Below are 19,531 nucleotides of genomic sequence, written 5' to 3' on the forward strand. Positions count from 1 at the left end.
GAGGAGGAGGAGAAGAGGAATAGAAAAGAAAAGGAGGAGGAGGAGAAGAGAAAAGAAAGAGGAAGAGAAAGGGAGGAGGAGAAGAGGAGAAGAGAAGAGGAGGAAGGGAAGAGAAGAGGAGAAGAGAAGAGAAAAGGAGGATGAGGAGGAGAAGAGAAGAGGAGGAGGAGGAGGAGAGAAGAGAAAAGAAGGAGGAAGAGAAGAGAAAAGGAGAAGGAGGAGAAGAGAAAAGAAGAAGAAAGATAAAAGGAGGAAGAGAAGAGAAAATAAGGAGGAGGAGGAGAAAAAGAAGAGAAAAGGAGGATGAGGAGAAGAGAAAAGGAGGAGGAGAAGAAAAGAGAAAAGAAGAAAGAGAAAAGGAGGAGGAGGAGAAGAGAAACGAAGAAGAAAGAGAAAAGGAGGAGGAGAAGAGAAAAGGAGGAGGAGAAGAAGAGAAAAGGAGGATGAGGAGAAGCGAAAAGAAGGAGGAGGAGAAGAGATAAGGAGGAGGAGAGAAAAGGAGAAGAAGAGAAAAGAATGAGAAAGATAATAACATAAAGAGAATGAGAGAGGCATAAAGAAGGGAAAGTAGAAGATGAGAAAGAGAAGATCAGAAAGGAGAGGAAGAAGACAGAGATGAGGAAATGGAAGCAAAGAAGGAGGAGAAATAGGAGAAGAAAAGGAAAAAGAGGAAATGCAGAAAAAGAAAGAGAAAAGCAGAGAAGAATAAAAAAAGGAGAAGATAGAGTAGGATAAGGGCAAGAAGAAGAAGAAGCAGAAAAAGAGAAGGAAGAGAAAATGAGGAGAGAGGGAGAAAGAGATGAGAGAAGATAAAGGATAAGAAATGAGAGAGAAAAGGAAAAATCTAAAAAGGAGAAGGAGGAAATGCAGAAAAAAGAAGGGAAGATATAGATGAAGGAAATGAGAAGACAACAAAGTATTAGGAGAGCAAGAAGGAGAAGAAGGCCACGAGAAAGTAAAGAAGAAAAGGAGAAAGGGGAGGAAAGGAGGAGAAGAAAGAGATGGAAATAAAGGAGAGTTAAGAAAATTAAAGACAGGAAAAAAGAGGAACTGCAGAAGAGATAAAGTAGCGGAGGAGTAAGAAAAGATAGAAGACAAAGTAGAAGAAAGAGAATAAGAGGAACAAAAAGAGGCAGAAAAGTCTGAGAAGTTTGAAGCAAAACCAAAAAGTAAGGAAGCAAAAAGAGGGATAAAAATGAGAAAAAATAATAACAGATGAAGAAAGCAGAAAGGAAAACAGAAGAGGTCAGGAAAGGTCAGAGAAGGAATTTATTCTAATATTCAACCAAACATTGTTTACACAAATTGTAAAGGTGGAAGAAAGACTCCCGCAGTACAAAGCAAAGTGGCCCAGATGGCGTCCCCGGCACGTGCGGCACCTGCTGACAATCTGACATCTGCCGCCCATTCTTTTCATTGCCAATAATGTATTTTTTTCTGCTTCAAAAAAACGGGAGACGTATAAACATGTTTCACCCTAAAAGCCTTCAAATCGCACAAGTCCTGACATCTACTAACTGCGCAAAATGTCACATCGGTCTCTGCACGAGCCTTGACGCTTTCCCAATACATCAAATCCAAGACTGACTGGCGAGGTGGAAAACAGTGAAATCTGATGTTGTAATACAGAGTCAAATGTGTCTGTCACTCCAATATCCCCTGAAAGGGCTTCTCCAAGAAACATACGGAACTCATGGGGTGAGAGTAAGACAACAATAACCAGAAGTCATAGCTATTCCTGGAGCTCCATTGTACCGTGTCTGATATTTCGGCTTCTGTTCCAGGTCGGGCCGGAGGTGGAGAGGTTCACACCACTGCTTGGAGAGGAACTTGTGGCATACGGGAGTCTTGTATGGGAAGGAACTGGGACTGTAGCTGTACAATGAGGACCAGTGAGTATGACTTTTTTTTTGGTTTGCACCCACCTCTGCATCTTTGAGTTTCATATGGTTCCTGGAGCACCCCTGTACATTTGTAATGATGTTCTAACCAAAACCGGGAGAGAATTTGTATAGTCCATTCTGGAAACGATGGAAAGGTCTCACTTAGTCTCTACGCTCAGACTCTTCTCTACTCTCTTCTTGTGTGTCCATTAGCTTCTCCCCTAGTAGTTGGGACCGTCACAGGACATCCTAAATAATCCCATCAGTACAAACCCCTTCCTTTAGGAGAGACCTACAATAATAAGCATTTATAGAAGCAAACCATTGCAACTATTTCCGAGACAGCAGATTATTGTAGAGTTACCTGAGGCAACAATAAGCCAAGGTGCAGACGCTTTGCTGGAGATACTGCCGGAGTTATAGGGATTCTCAGACATCTGCAAATGGAAATGCAGGGAGCAAAAGGGCTGGGGACATAGAAAAAACAAGAACAAAGAAATTAAACCTACAATGTCCATCATCGTAAGCTGCATTCCAAGTAGTAAGACCAAGAATAAGATACAAATAAGGAATCAGACAACGGCAGCTTAACGATTTCCACTGGTCAAACCAAATGTAGCCAAAAATAATAAATGAAGGTAAATTTGTTACAAAATGTTAGGATTGTTGGGAGTTCACTGTATAAAATGATCCTGAAAGATCCGTATCAGCTTAGCACTCCATGTGAACCCTAAAGTCTACTCTTTCCAGTGGCTCTATGTAATGGCTAACATGGGGGTCCCAGTGGGAGACGTCGTCCTATGTCGACCACGTGCCGTATCAGTGACAACCGATCAACATGAAAGACTATCACCACTAAGGTGGTCAGAGAGAATCTATAAAGCTTCAACTTTCACTTTTCATATACATAGTTCATGTTCATGGGAAACCCTTTGGCTACATTTATAGACGGTCACTTTTGGAAACAGTAGTACAATTGATATGGAACTGACCAGCAGACAATTGATTGGATTTCCCTTGAGATCAGTGTCCGGTGCCGGCAGCAGACGCCAGTCCCGACCCTTGTTGTAGGTGATAAAGGTCTTCACGCGTTCATCAACCTTTTTGTTGGCCAAGAATACTCCATTTATCCCAGCTACCTAGGAAGAAAGAGAAGAGGAACCAAAGATGAGAAGATCCAGAGAGTCGTCAATCTTGTAACCCATGTAGACATTGATCAGGGGGTGCGGGATCTACAGTCTTTACTCTAGTGCCGTATAGTATGGACTCTTTATTATTGTTGGCAGACATTGTGTCATTATATCATTAAAATTTAGGTAAGAAGGAGCTGTTTAGAATTTCAGAAATTTTTGAAAACCCAACTTTTTTATGAGCCGGTTTGTTCATCCCTAGCTGCCAAGGTGAGGCCTCTATCAGCGCTCCCGGCACCTCTCATGGGTCGGTTTGGAGAATTCTACACCCATTTATGACCTTCACTGAATACCTCATACAAGTCAATGACGATATTCCCTTCAAGGCCGCGGCTGCTCTTGACATTTTCCAGGGCTAGGGTGAAATAGACGCCCCTCGTGTCTGAGATGTACAGGTTGTAGGTCTCGTTTTGGTTCCATTCTTGAACAGCAGCAAATACTTGTTTCTCATCTGTACTGATGATATGCATGTCCTGCCATGATGGAAGAAGAAGAAGATCGTCACTGGTCAACGCAATGCTAATCCACGCTATACATTGTAGCAGTGCATTTTATTAGTAGACACATTGTATCACATGATGTACTATACCTTTGGAAGAGAATATTTTGGTAGTTTGATCTGAGCAAAGGATTCTCTCTTGTACGACACATAGTAGCTGGCTCGACCACTGGTGGTTGCCTGGAAAGACGTAAGATTATATTATATCCTTGCTCCAATGATCGGAGTGACGTTCTGGAGAATGAAAAGGATATTTAATAACATTCCTATTCTTCCATGGAGCCCATGAGCGGAGAATGTTGGGGTCATGGGATGATACAATGGAACCCTCTTTAGTCCCTTCCTCTTCATCTTATCTGACATATTTCCATTCCTCTGCGCGGAGCATTGAAAGGATAGGAAATGTAACGTGGCGTGTTCCGGAGAGATAGGTGTATAAATGTTCCCTGGCGCTTCCACCAACCCCCACACTTGAAAGTATTTTCTCCTGGTGTCTGCAGAGATTTACTAAGTATCTGGTATAATTCTGAAGGAGATTTCAGTGTGTTGTGTCTGATAACACTCTTACTGTATATCACATTAAACTCACCGAGGCTTCGGGATTTAATGGCGCGCAATAAAACTGATATATTTGTAGCAAGAGGCGAAAAAAAGGGAAACGCTGAGCCCACACAAGACGTAGAGATTGGTCATCTGGAATGGACAAGGGGCCGCCCGCCCGGCCAAAGACGACGCTGACTCTGAGATTTGATTATTAGACTCTACGGGGAAGGAAAGAGAGGAAGAAACGTTGCGATGGTGGTGACACATAGTGATGGAGAGGGGAATATCTGGTAACAGCTGCTTTGTGTCATGACCGCCAGGATCCAATTCCATTAAAAGAGAAACATGCTCCGCAGTAATATTGTGTCGCTTAGGGGAGAAAACAGGTATTATCTATGATATTGACAGAAGACGAATAAAGAACAATAACACCTGCTGTAATGAGGAAAAGAATGACTTGGAGGAACTGGCAAAGACTCAAGGTTGTGATGAATGAAGCATCCTCGATATGAAACGTACGCCCGCAGCGGCCTCGCAAAATCGAAGGTGGAGCTAGTGGGGGAGACAAAAGTTTCTGTAGTTTGATGGTTCGATGCAGGAAGTAATACTAATAAGGGAATATACTGTACAGAGCGAGCTCGTGCCAAAAAAGTCATAAGCGTCTCCTTAAAGGGAGGTTGTCGGGTCCTAAGACAATAACAGGGCTCTGTAGGAGCCTTTAATAGGAGCATTAACGTAACTACGTGGCCTCGGACCGATGACGCATTCAAGAAAAACCCACTTTACAATGTGTTCATATTCATTATTATGTGCATGTGTAGAATATACAGGAAATTAAAAAGATACCCTAAATGCTAGAACGCCAAGGTATAGAAACATCCCCCAAAATTGCCCTAATCCCAAGGTCCAAACAGAACTTTCCCCTTATAAAAGCACTTTTTTTTCCTATATGGTGCAACACAGGCTCGTACAGAATAATAAGGAGGCTGTTGTATATGCCTTGCATAGACCGGTTTTATTTGCTGCATTATATGTGTTCTAGGTCTTCCTATTCCCTTCTGATAGGCTTCATCTAATGTAGACTTGATGATCCCTTTGCAAATACACTTACTTGCCTTTTTCTGAAAGTGGCTGCCAATGTATTTGTGCAAGGTGCAGCTTCAGTCTATCAGGACAAAGATTCATTTCAGGATACTGTACACCGATACTCTGCATGCAGCACTCACAGATAGTATGCGCACACAGCTAATCTTTTTATGGAGTTACTGATGCTCAATGAGATCTCTCTATAGGATATCTCTATCTGCTATTTATGTATGGGGATAAATAATGTGTTTGGTGCCAGGGGAAGGGTCTAAGAGCAGCCAGTACAGATAGGGTAATAACATGATAATAATGTCATTTTGCACTGTACAGGGGAGTCTGATCACATGTCTATACCGCATGAATCAGGTCCCCAGAAAAGAGAGTTTAAAGGATCCTATCATAGAAACCCCCTTTTTTATGAGTTTTATGAGCCTTAAGTAAGGCTATTCATCTCCTACCTTTCGTTGTCTTCTCCACGCCGCTGTTCGCCTACAATCCCGGTTCTTGTCGATATGCAAATGAGTTCTCTCGCAGCACTGGGGGCGGGCCCCAGCACTCAAACAGCACTGGTGGCGTTCCCAATGCTGCAAGAGAACTCTCTCCAGTGCCGCCTCCATCTTCGTCAGGGAGCGTCATCTTGCTTTCACAGTACTGTAAGCGGCCATTTCTCGTGGCCTGTGGGCATGCGCAGTCTGCTCTGCCCAATGCCAGATGCCTAGAAGTTACAATCCACCGCTGAAACAAGAGGAGGAAGATGATGAAGATGGAGGTGGCGCTGGAGAGAGTTCTCTTGCAGCATTGGGCCTGCCCCCAGTGCTGTTTGAGTGCTGGGGCCTGCCCCCAGTGCTGCGAGAGATTTCATTTGCATACCGACAAGAACCAGAATTGTAGGCGAACGGCAGCGCGGAGAAGACAATGGGGTAGGAGACGAATAGCCTTTCTTAAGGCTATTCCTTCTATGATAGGATCCCTTTAGGATTAGAGATTAAAGAACCAGGTCATAGCAAGATGGGTTATGAATTCTCCCAAAAATGTTCTGGCCGTTCAAATTTTATTACCAGGTATATTATTCTCCCCCACCGCAGAGTCTGGTCTCTCTACGGCCGGGGGTACATTGATGATAAATCCCACAGTATAATAATAATACCGTCACTGTGGACCAAACTTACTGAAAGTTTTGTGCACAAACTGAATCTCACAAATTTATATAAAATCTCTGTGTACAGCTGAGCGGGGGTTAAACAGATGACACTTCTAGAATATTCCCGGTGAGTTATCATTATAGGTAAGAAAAAAAGGGAAAAAAAATCAGTTTCTTTAAGGTGTCAAAGGAATATCGCAGGTACACGTTGTAACACATTCCAAGCTGAAGGATAGTTAATGTAGATGCTACAAATCTTTAGTTCCAATCCCGAGGACAAAAAGAATCAGCAAAGAATTATTATACGCCGGGTGTTTAGTGACCTTGTCTGTGTATTCTTATCCTCTTCTGCCTCGTACAACAAAGCGCAAGGTCAAGCCTCGGAGTTACGCTCCCTCGTCGGCTTTATGTCACAATAAATCTTATTCACCCCTCCGGTTCCCAACACATTTGCTAATGTATATGGCACGTCAAGCTGTAATTATGTACGGTCATGTTTTGACATAAAGAAAATCTCTTAAGCAAAGGCTACAAGTCATGGCGAGGCTTAGAACCTCGAAACAATGGAGAAACGTCAAGGAAGGAAGATTGTAGGTTAGAAAGAAATCTAAGAAAGATGGAAACAAATCTAGTGGTCAAAGATAACCTCCGTATGTAGATACAGTAGACCCCGGGCAATTCATCGCCTTGGTTAATGATCTCAATGACACCTTGGTGAGACTCTTGATACAACTCGTAACATTTATTCTTCCTATTTTGTTACAGTTTAACCAAGTAGAGAATGGACACCTTGTGTCTTGCTTGAAAAAGATACAATGTTGCGATGAATCTTATCAGCCATTTTGTAGGTTAATCCATCGGTACTTGAACCCTCCATATTATTTAGCAAAAAAGACATTGCTCCTCTTCATGACCATCGCTACGTTAACAATTTGCAATGAAGGAGTCCAATGGTGTCAAAAGATATAAGGCTGGCCAAGGTGGATCTACCGAAGGTTTCAAATGTCCACTGGACCAGTTTGATTTTTTTGTGTTTCTAGAGAGTAGTGGCGGCTATGGGTCCAAAATCATGAGGTGCTAGTTAACCAAAACCATCGGAAATGGGGAACCAGCAAGAAATTAGAGATGGAACCCAAAAATTTCATCAGCCTCAAGACATGAGAAACTGGGTTATTTTGGTTTCATTTGTGTTGTACTGGATACTCAACTTATTTCATGTGTTTCTGTTTTAGTACTGCCAACCTTGATGTCTTCCTTAACCACCATCCATCCACCTTAACCAACCACAACCTGAGTTGTGACCTATTTTTGCTTAAAACTGTTACATTCCCTATACATTCTAGTCCAAGACTGTATCTATATGGTGGTTCCCTTCCCAGATAGGGATGTAGAGCAGACAAGACCTGTCGGAAGCAACATGACGGTGAGGCAGAGAACAGTCAAACAGAAAGTCATCTCCCTAAACCCTACAAGAGGTGTAGACAAGCTCTCTTTGACATCCAGGTCATGGTCATCAGGACAATTCCCAACAGAAGTTGGACTGGTAATAGGTGGTCATGTCATGCAGCTGGCAGCTAAACATCCATCATGTGGCCATGATAAGAAGGTATCAGAAGGTCAGGCTATAGGTAGGTGCATGGAGTCTCGGGGCTTGAAACACTCAGCAAGGTTGGTGCTCTCGGGGCTGTTACATTCAGGAATTGGTACACATAGAGAGAAGCTAAGACCTGCAACCTTGGTCATGTCATGGGGTGGTGATCTTTATTGGTCCAAGGCTAACAAAAACGTTGCCAGCTATTGACTACATTGGTCAATAATATGCAATAGGACTGGATACAAATATTCATCCTTCGTAGAGTAAGAGAGGGTCATGCAAAAACTCCACATTCACCTTTAACCGATACTATTAATATTGAGGTATGAGGGTCCGCATACTCTGACGTGATGACATAATTATTGCAGCACGATGACATCATCAGACTTGATCATTAGTCAGTTTGAGTCCAGTAAGCTTTGACTTCTCTTGCTAGATTACTGATCCCTGGGTATTTTTATTTGTCAATTGGTTACAGTTCTCTTGGATGACTCCTCATCGATGAGTCTGACCCACAATCTGAATGTTTCATTGTACACAGATGGACACCATTAAGTCAGTGCCTAGCAATGGTGCTGACTATCCAATGTCTCTGTCTCAAAAACAGAACAAGAATTTTATAGGAATCCATTTAGAACTCACCAAATTATGCGGAGACCATGCAAGCTTCATGCAAGTATTGGTCTTGGTTGGATCAGGACCCCAGTAAAGCAGGGGTAACCTTGCCTATATCCAAAATATCCCATAAAATCTTCCACTGTATCAATTTCACTTAGAAGTCTTACGCAATTGAAGACCCAAGTCCTTGGAAAGCTTCCCCCCCTTCTTTGTTGCACCTGGTGTCCTTTTCTACATCATTGCAAGTATTTGTCGATCCCCAGCCACGCGATCCGCTCCTCACCGTCACAGTATTGTAATAAAGATAATGTGAGCGGCCATATTAATGCATTTCGATTAAAAATACAATTTAAGGAAAAGTAGCCAAAATTGTAAATCCTGGGATTAGTATGGCTTTTCGACTAAATCCTGTGTTTTAGTGCAGATTTAATGAATGTCATCCAATTATTTGCTCTGTGATCATCAGTCGTGTTCTTGCAAAATTATCTAGCTTTTCGCTTGCTAATGACTTTCTCATTAATCTAATTTTCTGGAATTTCGCTTTTACGGGTTTAATTGGGCCTCAGGCCAAGGGGAATGAATCTTTCTGGACAAATCTGTTTGCCATTACACACATCTGTCTTTCCAAGATTATTCTGTCACAGTTTCTGAGCTGTTTTATCTCCGCTTTTCAAGTGCGGGCAGACACAGTCAGAACGTTGTTCCTTGGATAACCAATGAGCGATGGCTTCTCGGCAGTTTAGAGGTGAATCTTAAAACTAGCAATCAAATTTGCAGTTGTCTCCGAGGGGAAAAGCAATACATTTATAGGCTTGCTTTGTCTTGATTTAATACGGCGAAGATGCATCTGCTGCCACGCCAGGAACCTTGTGAAACATTGAAAATCATTATCTTAAATGACCGAATCAACTGAAGAATATATGACTGGTGCAAGACAATACGGAGAAAAAACAAGGATCTGCTTTATGGAAACACCTTCACCTATGCATTGTAACACTGTTTCCATTCAGTGTACACATATAGGGGTATATGCAGAATTTTCTGGAGGAGGGTTCCTTGGGGAGCCATTTTGAGAGGAGAGATACTATAATGTCCCCTTAATTCCCCGACACAGTATATTGCTCTACTTTAGTGATCCTACCAAGGATAATGGCAGTATCTTGCCTGCAGGTTCCACACAGTATGACGGCTTTGCCCCGAGCCCACAAAGCATGGGCTCAGGGAGTGGGTAGTAAGTACAGTTATCAGTAATCACCTCTTTTGGGGCACCCTACACCTTCTCTTAGTCTGGCACCTACCCACAATGTCAGCATACGGAAGGAACACGGAGTCCTGGTCTTATGACTGGAGCTGGCTCCTCTGCGGTTGCGCTGGGAGGTGTCGCTCAGGTGGTCACATGTTCCTGCACATTCATTTCTCAAGGGGTTAACCCCGAACCTATATCTCTGCATTTCTGCCGCTCTTTCACTGCTGGCTAGTCAGTGTTCTTCTGGGTGTTTTCCTCTGACTGCTAGCCTTTAAGACCACTCCTCGCTGATGTCCATTTTGGTAACACCTTGACCTCCTGCTACTGACACCGCCTGCTGACTACTCTTCTGTCTTACCCTTCTGTACTGCACTACCTCCTATTGCTGACTACATGAATATGCCTTCTGCCACCACCTGGATCCTGTTTGCTACTGCACCCTCTCCTGCTTCTGATCCTCCTGCAACCTATGCATGTTCTCAGGCAAGTGGTTTCGGCTTTCTGGGCCTGCTGTGACTTGTAGGGTGCTGTGCGTCCTGTGGTCTCTGGGCTGCTGTTACTCTGGTCAACTCCACCATCAGAGGCTCTGGTGAAAACCAGCTCGGTTCGGGAAGGCACCTGGCCGCTCAGGTGTGTAAACTTTTCTTGTGCTTCTATCTAGCCATGTTCTTATATATTCAGATTTCTGTTCTTTTCCATCCGCAGAGGGCACAAATCTGCAACTTGGTGAATGTTTGAACCATGTAAGGACAAAGACAAGTGTCTCCCGTTACAATGAGCTGGCATGGATGGGAAAGGAGATGCCAAGCAAAGAAAAGTCATTTCAACTGACAAATAAAGCAGTCAAGTGAATAATTTTCCCTGACGCAGACAAGTTCTCGTTGAACGAGGGAACGGGAGTGATTTGCTGTTCTCCTATTGTACTGACCACTGGAAGATTTCCTGAAGAACCGTCCAATGGACTGGCCTAAACCTTCAAAAGTCCACAATGAAGACATCCCAGCAAACAAGGTCCGGCACCCGCGCTCCATGGATAACTGGATATTACTTACTTTTATAACCAGTTTGATCAAGCTGATCATTAAACATCTTCATACTATTCGCTTTATAATAAGCTTTTAATGTTTGGCTCGATAGAGTCTTTGGATCAGCCCAACGCTCGCTCTGATGAGTTGTTCTTTCAGCCATTGATCGCCGAGATAAAATCAATGGAAGCTAAGAAGTTAGAAGTTAAAAATAAATTGTGTGGATTGATTTCTCCTAAGAACCCTCGGCTTCTCAGAATTAAAAAAGAAAAAAAATGAGGAGCAGGAGACGGACGGACATTAAAATGCAGCAGGGTATTAGTACAAAAAATTTATGTCTAGTTCTTAAGACTCATCTTAAGAACAGAGAGTGGGACATTGAAGATGAAAACTCGAGACCTCAAGAGAGCTCCAAGAAATAGTGTATAGTAAATAGTGACATTTAGGACACGGGAGAGACTTAAAGGGGTTATCTGGGACTATGATATTGATTGGAGTGGACTCCTTACCATAAACCATGCACAGCGCCATACATTGTATAGTGGCTGAGTTTGGTATGGCAGCTCGGCCGAATTATTCCAATTGGGACTAAGCTTCAGCATAGCCGTGTGACCAATGGAGATGATGGATAGAGAGTTCATTGTCTTAACAGATGGTAAAATAAAAATTGGGAGAATATTTAGGTTCAGAAGAATATATTTCTATAGGGAAATTTACAGAAATTTTAGATTTTTGGAAATTTTTTGGGCCACATTTCGCTGCTGGATCTCTGCTCTCGTGGTGGTCCGCCATTGTCCTTCTCTATAATTTGGATTGAATACTACCCCATTTATGCCTCCAGCCAGTATGGAGGGTTTCCTCTGGGTACTCCAGTTCCTCCCATGCCAAAAATATACTGATAAGTCAATGCCAGGGGCATAACTATCGTAGAGGCAGCAGAGGCGGCTGCCACAGGGCCCGGGCCATTAGGGGGCCCAGTGACAGCCGCTACCGCTGCGTTTTTTTTTTTTTTTTCAATTGGCTGTTACGGGCCCTATTTACTTGCCGATCCTGGACATAATACTGTGTGCAGGGGCCACTATGGGGACATAATACTGTGTGCAGGGGCCACTATGGGGGATAATACTGTGTGCAGGGGCCACTATGGAGGATAATAATGTGTGCAGGTGCCACTAATGGACATAATACTGTGCACAGGGGCCGCTATGGGGGATAATACTGTGTGCAGGGGCTACTATGGAGGATAATACTGTGCACAGGGGCCACTATGGGACATAATACTGTGTGCAGGGGCCACTAATGGACATAATACTGTGTGCAGGGGCCACTAATGGACATAATACTGTGTGCAGGGGCCACTAATGGACATAATACTGTGTGCAGGGCTTACTAAGGGACATAATAGAGTGCAGAGGAGGGTGTCGATCGAGGTCTCCGGCGTCTATGTCGGTTTGGGGGGGGGCCATGTCAAAAGTTCGCCACGGGGCCCCATCCATTCCTAGTTACGCCACTGGTCAATACCTATGAACAAGTGACCCTAGTGGGTGTTGGGGATGAGCGCCTACATGGCAGTCACTGACTTCCTTACTCCGGAATTGTAGAGTTTTCACTATACTTACCCCTCGGTTTCTGAAAACGTTATCCAAAGAAAGATCTACTGGACGACCAACATGTGCTAAAGTCCTTGAGCCAACAGAGCATCAAAGATAAAGGGACATGTTTTATGGAATCCAAAAACCCCTTTAAGCCTAACGTCCAATGTAGCGATTTGCCGGAATCCCATCCACTTTGGCGAAATTGCAACGTTTTTGCAATCCCTAACACTCTCCCAGCCGTCTGGTCCCCCGCAATGTTCTGCCGTGACCAACAATCCGTAGAATTATGAATTTCGCTCTGAGAGAAGAAGAAATGACAATGTAACATTCCATACGAGATTAAAGCCCAGAGCAAGGCTATTTGTCGATTCACGCTGCAGAATATTGATCACAATGTTCAAAGTTCTCCGTCCATTAATCAGAGCTTCTATTTGGCCGAAGATTTAACAGGTTTGTCATCCATCATCATCATGATCATCATCAGTGTCCGCCTGGCGACAGCCTAGAAGGTCTATCAAAGAATTTTAAAAAGGAATAGAAAGGGGAAATCGTTTGCCTAGATATAAAGTGAACCTCCGATGATAAAAGAACTTTCCATCCATTAAGAGTTCAGGTGAATATAAGAACATTTGTAATATATATTATTAGGGAAAAATGCTTCTTTCTCCACTGGTCAGCTCCAGTATTACTTACCTATCTAGCCTTGTGGGGATTCTTCTTTCGATCAACTTGGTAAGTTTATAGGTTAGACCTGATGGACTTATCTCTTTATCTACCAAGGTGGTAGAAATATGTCCATACTGGATTTGGTGACCACCAGGAGAACACTACCTTCCTGACTCCATCAAGCCAGTGGTAGTTTGGAAGAGGGGCAATGCCATGAGGTTGTTTTTTAGGGGGTTACCCTATGGAAATCTTCAGTAGACCAAGACATTTTAGACAATTGTCACTTCCATTGGGAAAGATATATCTTTTGTTCCAGCGTGACCCCAGTCAATGGTAGGGCCAGCTCAGCATCCGAGAACTTGAGGCCTTACCTTAACCCAACCTACCACCGAAGGAATGAAGTAGAACAGAGATGGGAAGCCGAGCCCTTTCCATATCCAACATCAATGTCTGACCTCCCAAATGTTCTTCTGGATGAATGAGCACCTCCAAAATCTTGTAGAAAGTTGAAGAAACGGGGAGCAACTCCATATTGATACCTATGAATTTACAGTGGGACTTCAAGTTAAGGAACCTGTAACATTTGTAAACAGCCTAGGTCTACATTATGTGCACAAGGTATTAAAATAGTAAATCCTAAGACGTCTTCGGCCACGTGTGGAACTCTGGGGCCAAATACTGTGTCAGATCCTCCGAGCATCCCCTTAATATCCATCTAATATTTTGAAGGTGAATGTTTTTGTGTTTGTTTTTACTTCTCTTTTTTAATGGCAAATTATTACATTTTTAATTTTCTGCCCTGACTTATTTTACGATTGTCTGAGAAGTGTCAGAACTATTCACAGAGGAGTCGCGTCTGATTCTCCCTGAGCTTAGAACGCCATGAATATTTTGCGGCGAAATGAACAATACGAGCCGGGGAAAGCAATTATCACTGTGTATCACACCTCCACAAGATGAGACCAAACGGGGATGTTTTGCTGTTGTCACCTACCAAACAGTAATGATTTGTCACAAAAATAACAAATACTGTCTGGAGAGACGTTCTAATTATTCAATCAATCAGACGCCGTGTAAGTACATTGCGGCGGGTTCTCGAAATGTCATATTTATAATAAAACGTCTGACGCTCCTCATAATTAGTTCTGTCAACAAATAATACATGTGCTCCGTGTCACTATCCATGTTAGCATTCGTGTACATGTGCTTAGACGTGTGAAGACAATGAATGGACACTATATTAGAGACCCCCAAATAGTAGCACATTGGAAATCCTTTGGCAGTTCATGGTGACATAGGTGCATAGGTTTCAGACACAAATATATCAGGGTGCACCAAAAACACACTCTGTGAACCATTACTCTGCCTCTATAAGCTTGACCAGCCCATTGAGGTGTGGAAAAGAGAGGGAAAAGGGAGGAGAGAGAGGAGAGGAGAAGAGAGGAAAAGATATGGGATGGAAGGGGAGGAGTTGAGTGAAGTGGAGCGTAGAAGGGAAGGAAGGGGAGGAGAGAAGAAGAAGAGGAGAGAAGAAGGAGAGGAGAGGAGAGAAGAAGGAGAGGAGAGAAGAAGAGAGAAGAAGGAGAGGAGAGAAGGAGAGGAGAGGAGAGAAGAAGGAGAGGAGAGAAGAAAGAGAGGAGAGAAGAAGGAGAGGAGAGGAGAGAAGAAGGAGAGGAGAGAAGAAAAAGAGGAGAGAAAAAGGAGAGGAGAGAAGGAGAGGAGAAGAAGGATAAGAGAGGAGAGAAGAAGGAGAGGAGAGGAGAAAGAGAGGAGAGAAGAAGGAGAGGAGAGAAGAGAAGAAGGAGAGGAGAGAAGAAGGAGAGGAAAGGAGAGGAGAGAAGAAGGAGAGGAGAGAAGGAGGAGAGGAGAGAAGAGAAGAAGGAGAGGAGAGAAGAAGGAGAGGAGAGAAGAAGGAGAGGAAAGGAGAGGAGAGAAGAAGGAGAAGAGAAAAGAAGGAGAGAAGAAGGAGAGGAGAGGAGAGAAGAGGAAAGGAGATGGAATGAAAGGGGAGGAGTTGAGTGAAGTGGAGTGTAGAAGGGAAGGGAGGAGAGGAGAGAAGAGAAGAGAAGATAGAAAGAGAAGGGAGGAGTGGACAGGAGAAGAGAAGGGAAGAGAGGGAAGGAAAGGAAGAGTAGCCTTGAATAAGGTAACTGATCAAAAGTAAATCCCACCATATCCCTGGAGGAGAGGAGAAGTTGAGGATAAGAGAAGGAAATTAAAGGAGAAAAGAGAAGGAAAGAAAAGGGGAGGGGAGTAGAGGGGGTTAGGTTACAGTGAGTAAATTCTATCTGGTAATGAATATAAATAACGCTCTGAACGTACAGGCTGTTATTCCAGAATAAACACTAAAATAAGCGGAGGGGGTAATTACTTTTCCTAGACACGCGGTTGAATGATATCGGTGAAGGATATTGCTTATTTCTGAGTTTTTGGCCATTTGAATTCGGCCTTTCGGATAACTTTCCCTTCTGATCTCCCCCTGGGTCTGAATCAATAAATGCAAAACTATCACTAGAATCAGTTCCCTTCCCCTGTGAAATGTTTCCATGAGAATTTGGGCGCAGTGCAGCAATTCCCCAGGAACACGACGGTGGCGATTACTTCTGACTGCAGAGACGTTGGGATGAGAGGGAACGCGCACAGTGGTGCAAACCGCGGGAAATACAAGGTCATGTCGTCTTTCATCTCCGATTTTTGCACTTTGATCACTGTGGCTACCGAGCCGCGCAGCGATGCTTTGAGTAACAAAATGAAAAAAAAAAAGTATTCTGAAGTCCAGGGATCAAAAACATTCTACTTGATTTCTGACACGTATTAGATGAAAAAAATAATAACATGGTCAACGTTTTATTTTTGTGATGATTCGGTGAAACTTTTTTCTGCCATTACTTTTGTTCCTCGTCTCCTGTGGCCGTCTCACCATGTTCTGTGTAGTCGCGGCCCTGTCCTCTTTTGTCCTTAAGTAAATGGGTATAGGGACTTGAGACGATATCTAATAGGTTACCATTACTCAAGGGGTTCTGCAGGCAACAAACACAGTAGTTTCGGTTGGTTCAAACCCTGGGTCATGTGATCAGAACCAGCACCTAGTCCAAATCAAACGAAACCTCGAAAAGCTAACGTGTGTTAGTCCAGTTATGGGATAGTGAGTTTATGTCATGGCTTCATTCAGTATCTTCCACTTATAAACTTGTCCACTTAACGTAGAACCAACAGATTGAAGGTCATTGTAGTGTTGTGTCGGCAGACGGGATATATACTGGATATTTCCTGCACATAATACAAGCTAGAAAAAAAGTTTAAGTCCGTTCAATTTCCCAGCAATACACTACTCCAGCATCCCTGGATTATCTTCCCATGTGTGACCGACTGACAAAATTATTCCAAGGATGTGAAGATGACACATCAAGAAAGTCAGAAATCATCCTTGAAGAACATTCATAGAACTGTGGTATCGCCAGCCTCGAATAAGGTAAACCCAACCATATCCCTCACCCATATTCAATACCCATATATTACATCCATATCCAATGTTCTAAAATGTCCAAAATCTAAATCCTACCCTCATATCCAATATTGATATCCATCAGTCATATCCAACACCATTATCCTATACTCAAATTCTACACCAATATCTATAAGTCGTATCCTACACCCTTATCCCACAAATATATTCAACACCAATATCCATCAGTCATATCCAACACCATTCTCCTATACTCAAATTCTACACTAATATCTATAAGTCGTATCCAGCATCCTTATCCTACTCATATATCCAATACCAATATCCATCAGTCATACCCAACACATTCATTCTATATTCAACACCAATATCCATCAGTCATACCCAACACATTTATTCTATATGCAACACCAATATTCATAAATTGCATCCAACACCCTTATCCTACACGCATATCCAACACCTATATCCATCAGTTATATCCAACACCCTTATCCTACAAATATACTGTACACAACACCAATATTCATCAGTCATATTCAACACCCTAATCCTACAAATATATCCAACAGCAATATCCATCAGTTATATCCAACACGCTTATCCTACAAATTTATCCAACACCAATATCCATCAGTCATATCCAACACCCTTATCCTACAAATATATCCAACACCAATATCCATCAGTCATATCCAACACCCTTATAATACAAATATACCCAACACCAATATCTATCAGTCATATCCAACACCCTTATCCTACAAATATATCCAACACCAATATCCATCAAACCTACATGCAGAACCTACATTTTTATCCACTCTCCACCAGTTACATCCAGTAGAACAGACGGAGGATATCCACAGAACTGTAACTTCTCCAGGATCTTGACTCTGATGACATAATGATAGTGCAGCACCATTATCCAGAATCCTTGTCCAACCCCCTCGCCTTTCACCAAGATCCATATTTCAAACCATGACCCAAAACCTATATCCAATACCCAGCGTTATATTCTATAGCCATATCACTACTATTCAAAACTCAAACCAATATCCAACACCCATACCAAACCTCGCCCCCATATCCAACAGCAACATTGTATAATAAAAAAGTAACCATCCCTTTAAACTTCATATCCCATGACATCACTGCGAGTTTCAGATCCGGCCGCAGCATATCCATTGCATCCTTTCATAATCCAACTTCTGCACTGTCAGACGATCAGCCGTATATCTGATATCAAATTATTTTTAATATTAAGGCACCTATGTGAGAACAGAAGATGTCTGCCCCCGATAGACACCGACTCTTAAACGGTAGAATTGAGCTGTCAACTTTATTGAATTTTCCTGTCTCTAAATCCTCGTTGAAAGAAAATAACATGTAAAGAAAAAACATTGAAAAATACAAAAATTCTAAAGATTCTATTGACAAATGTGGCAACGTCTAAGTGTGTGGGGGGAGGGGGCTGCGTGGTGCGGAGGAGAGCGGCTGCCTCTGCTGGAGGGAGGTAAGATTTACTGAAGCTTTTTGTATCTAAGAAGCCATGATGTCACCCGGCACAGCCGAAGAACACATACTTTATTTCTCTCACCCCACATCTTACTTCTCCTCCTACAAGAACATTAAGACTCAGAAAATGTTCCTCTCTAGCGATTACATCCATGTCGTGGGGAGACGGGGAGTGTCAGGGCTCGCGGAGGTCACTATGTAATGGGCTATTTAATGAGGCTCTTACCTGGATAAAAACGTATTCGTCTTGGACCACCAAGGAATTGGTATCGATAAAGCGAGAAAAAGGGCCACTCCGGGTTGTCTCCGCGCATTCTTGGATTCGGCAGGTTATGTAATGAGCATCTATCAAGAGGGGGGAAAAAGGCAACACATAAGGCTCAGCGTCACCAAAAACATTCATTAACGTTACAGACATGGGCGCAGAAGCGGAGAAGTGTCTATAGGGGGCGCAGTGGCCATCCTATACTCCGCGCCGTGTTCAACCTTACACCGTTCCATTGCTCTGATATATCTACCGTAAAAGGAAATCAACTTTGCAATTAGTCTTAATTAAATAATAATATTTGTGTGTACGGTTTCTATCCGTCTCCTGGTATATCTATTTCTATCTACCCCAAAGAAGAAGGGGAGTGTCTCAACTAATCCGGTTCAGACTACACAAGGTTTGTTGTCTGTTGCCATAAAGACCCACAGGTCGGCAGGACAGTTGCAAACACAAAACGGAAGGAAACTTGTAACCAATTCTTGATACAATGTTACACTTTTACTATTAACTGCACAGCGCCGAGCAGCAGCGTGCCCAGGAACACGGTAAGGTCGGTCTCAGGCCTGTTGGGTAGGAGGTGGCGGTAAGTCCTGGACGCCGTGCGGTACGTTTTGTATTATTTTATTCATCCACCTTGGACATTGATCTCAGATTAGTCAGCGACAAGGCTACAAGCTCTCATTGTCTTATGGAAACTTGATGAATTGATCTGGTTGTTACCTCCATCCTAAACGTCACAATGTTCTCCTGGATGAAGGTTTTGTTAAATTTCAGATTATGAGTTTAATAACCTTCTAGATCAGAACATTTGCGTCATCCATTAACCCTTTACAGCCATGAGTCCTCCTAGCACCTATAAGCTTCCTATAGGACTGAATACATTGTAATAGGGCGCAAAAGGCAAAGACATTTGATAAGATCAGGACATATATCGATAAAATACAATGTTATGTTGTTAATAGTAGCAATCTTTCTTGTCCCAGCAAACATGGCTGATATTAAAGGGGTGATCTCAGGGTGGCACATGGAGACCTCCAACCAGAGGACCACAGGGATGTTATGTGCGACCATAGGGGGTCAGGCACTATACAGTCTCATGTCTATTCTATCTCCAGATCCAGATATCACATAGACTCTATATAACCGTCTAGACTGATGAGGTGACGCCAATAACCGGGATGTGTCTGCTCGCA

The 19,531-nt window shown here is 43.0% G+C and overlaps 1 protein-coding gene across 1 annotated transcript in view; it reads right to left on the bottom strand.

Moving 5' to 3' along the window:
- SORCS3 (sortilin related VPS10 domain containing receptor 3) overlaps positions 1-19,531 on the bottom strand; it is a 329,278-nt gene that overhangs the window by 68,542 nt on the left and 241,205 nt on the right. The window contains exons 7-11 of the mRNA XM_075287996.1: positions 18,297-18,415; positions 3,663-3,752; positions 3,367-3,546; positions 2,876-3,022; positions 2,248-2,350 (exon numbers count right to left, since the gene is read on the bottom strand). Of these exons, the coding sequence (XP_075144097.1) occupies positions 2,248-2,350; positions 2,876-3,022; positions 3,367-3,546; positions 3,663-3,752; positions 18,297-18,415 (639 nt within the window). The remainder of the gene's footprint in view (positions 1-2,247; positions 2,351-2,875; positions 3,023-3,366; positions 3,547-3,662; positions 3,753-18,296; positions 18,416-19,531) is intronic.

The sequence above is a fragment of the Leptodactylus fuscus genome, chromosome 10 (genome assembly GCF_031893055.1).
Source record: "Leptodactylus fuscus isolate aLepFus1 chromosome 10, aLepFus1.hap2, whole genome shotgun sequence".
NCBI lineage: Eukaryota > Metazoa > Chordata > Amphibia > Anura > Leptodactylidae > Leptodactylus > Leptodactylus fuscus.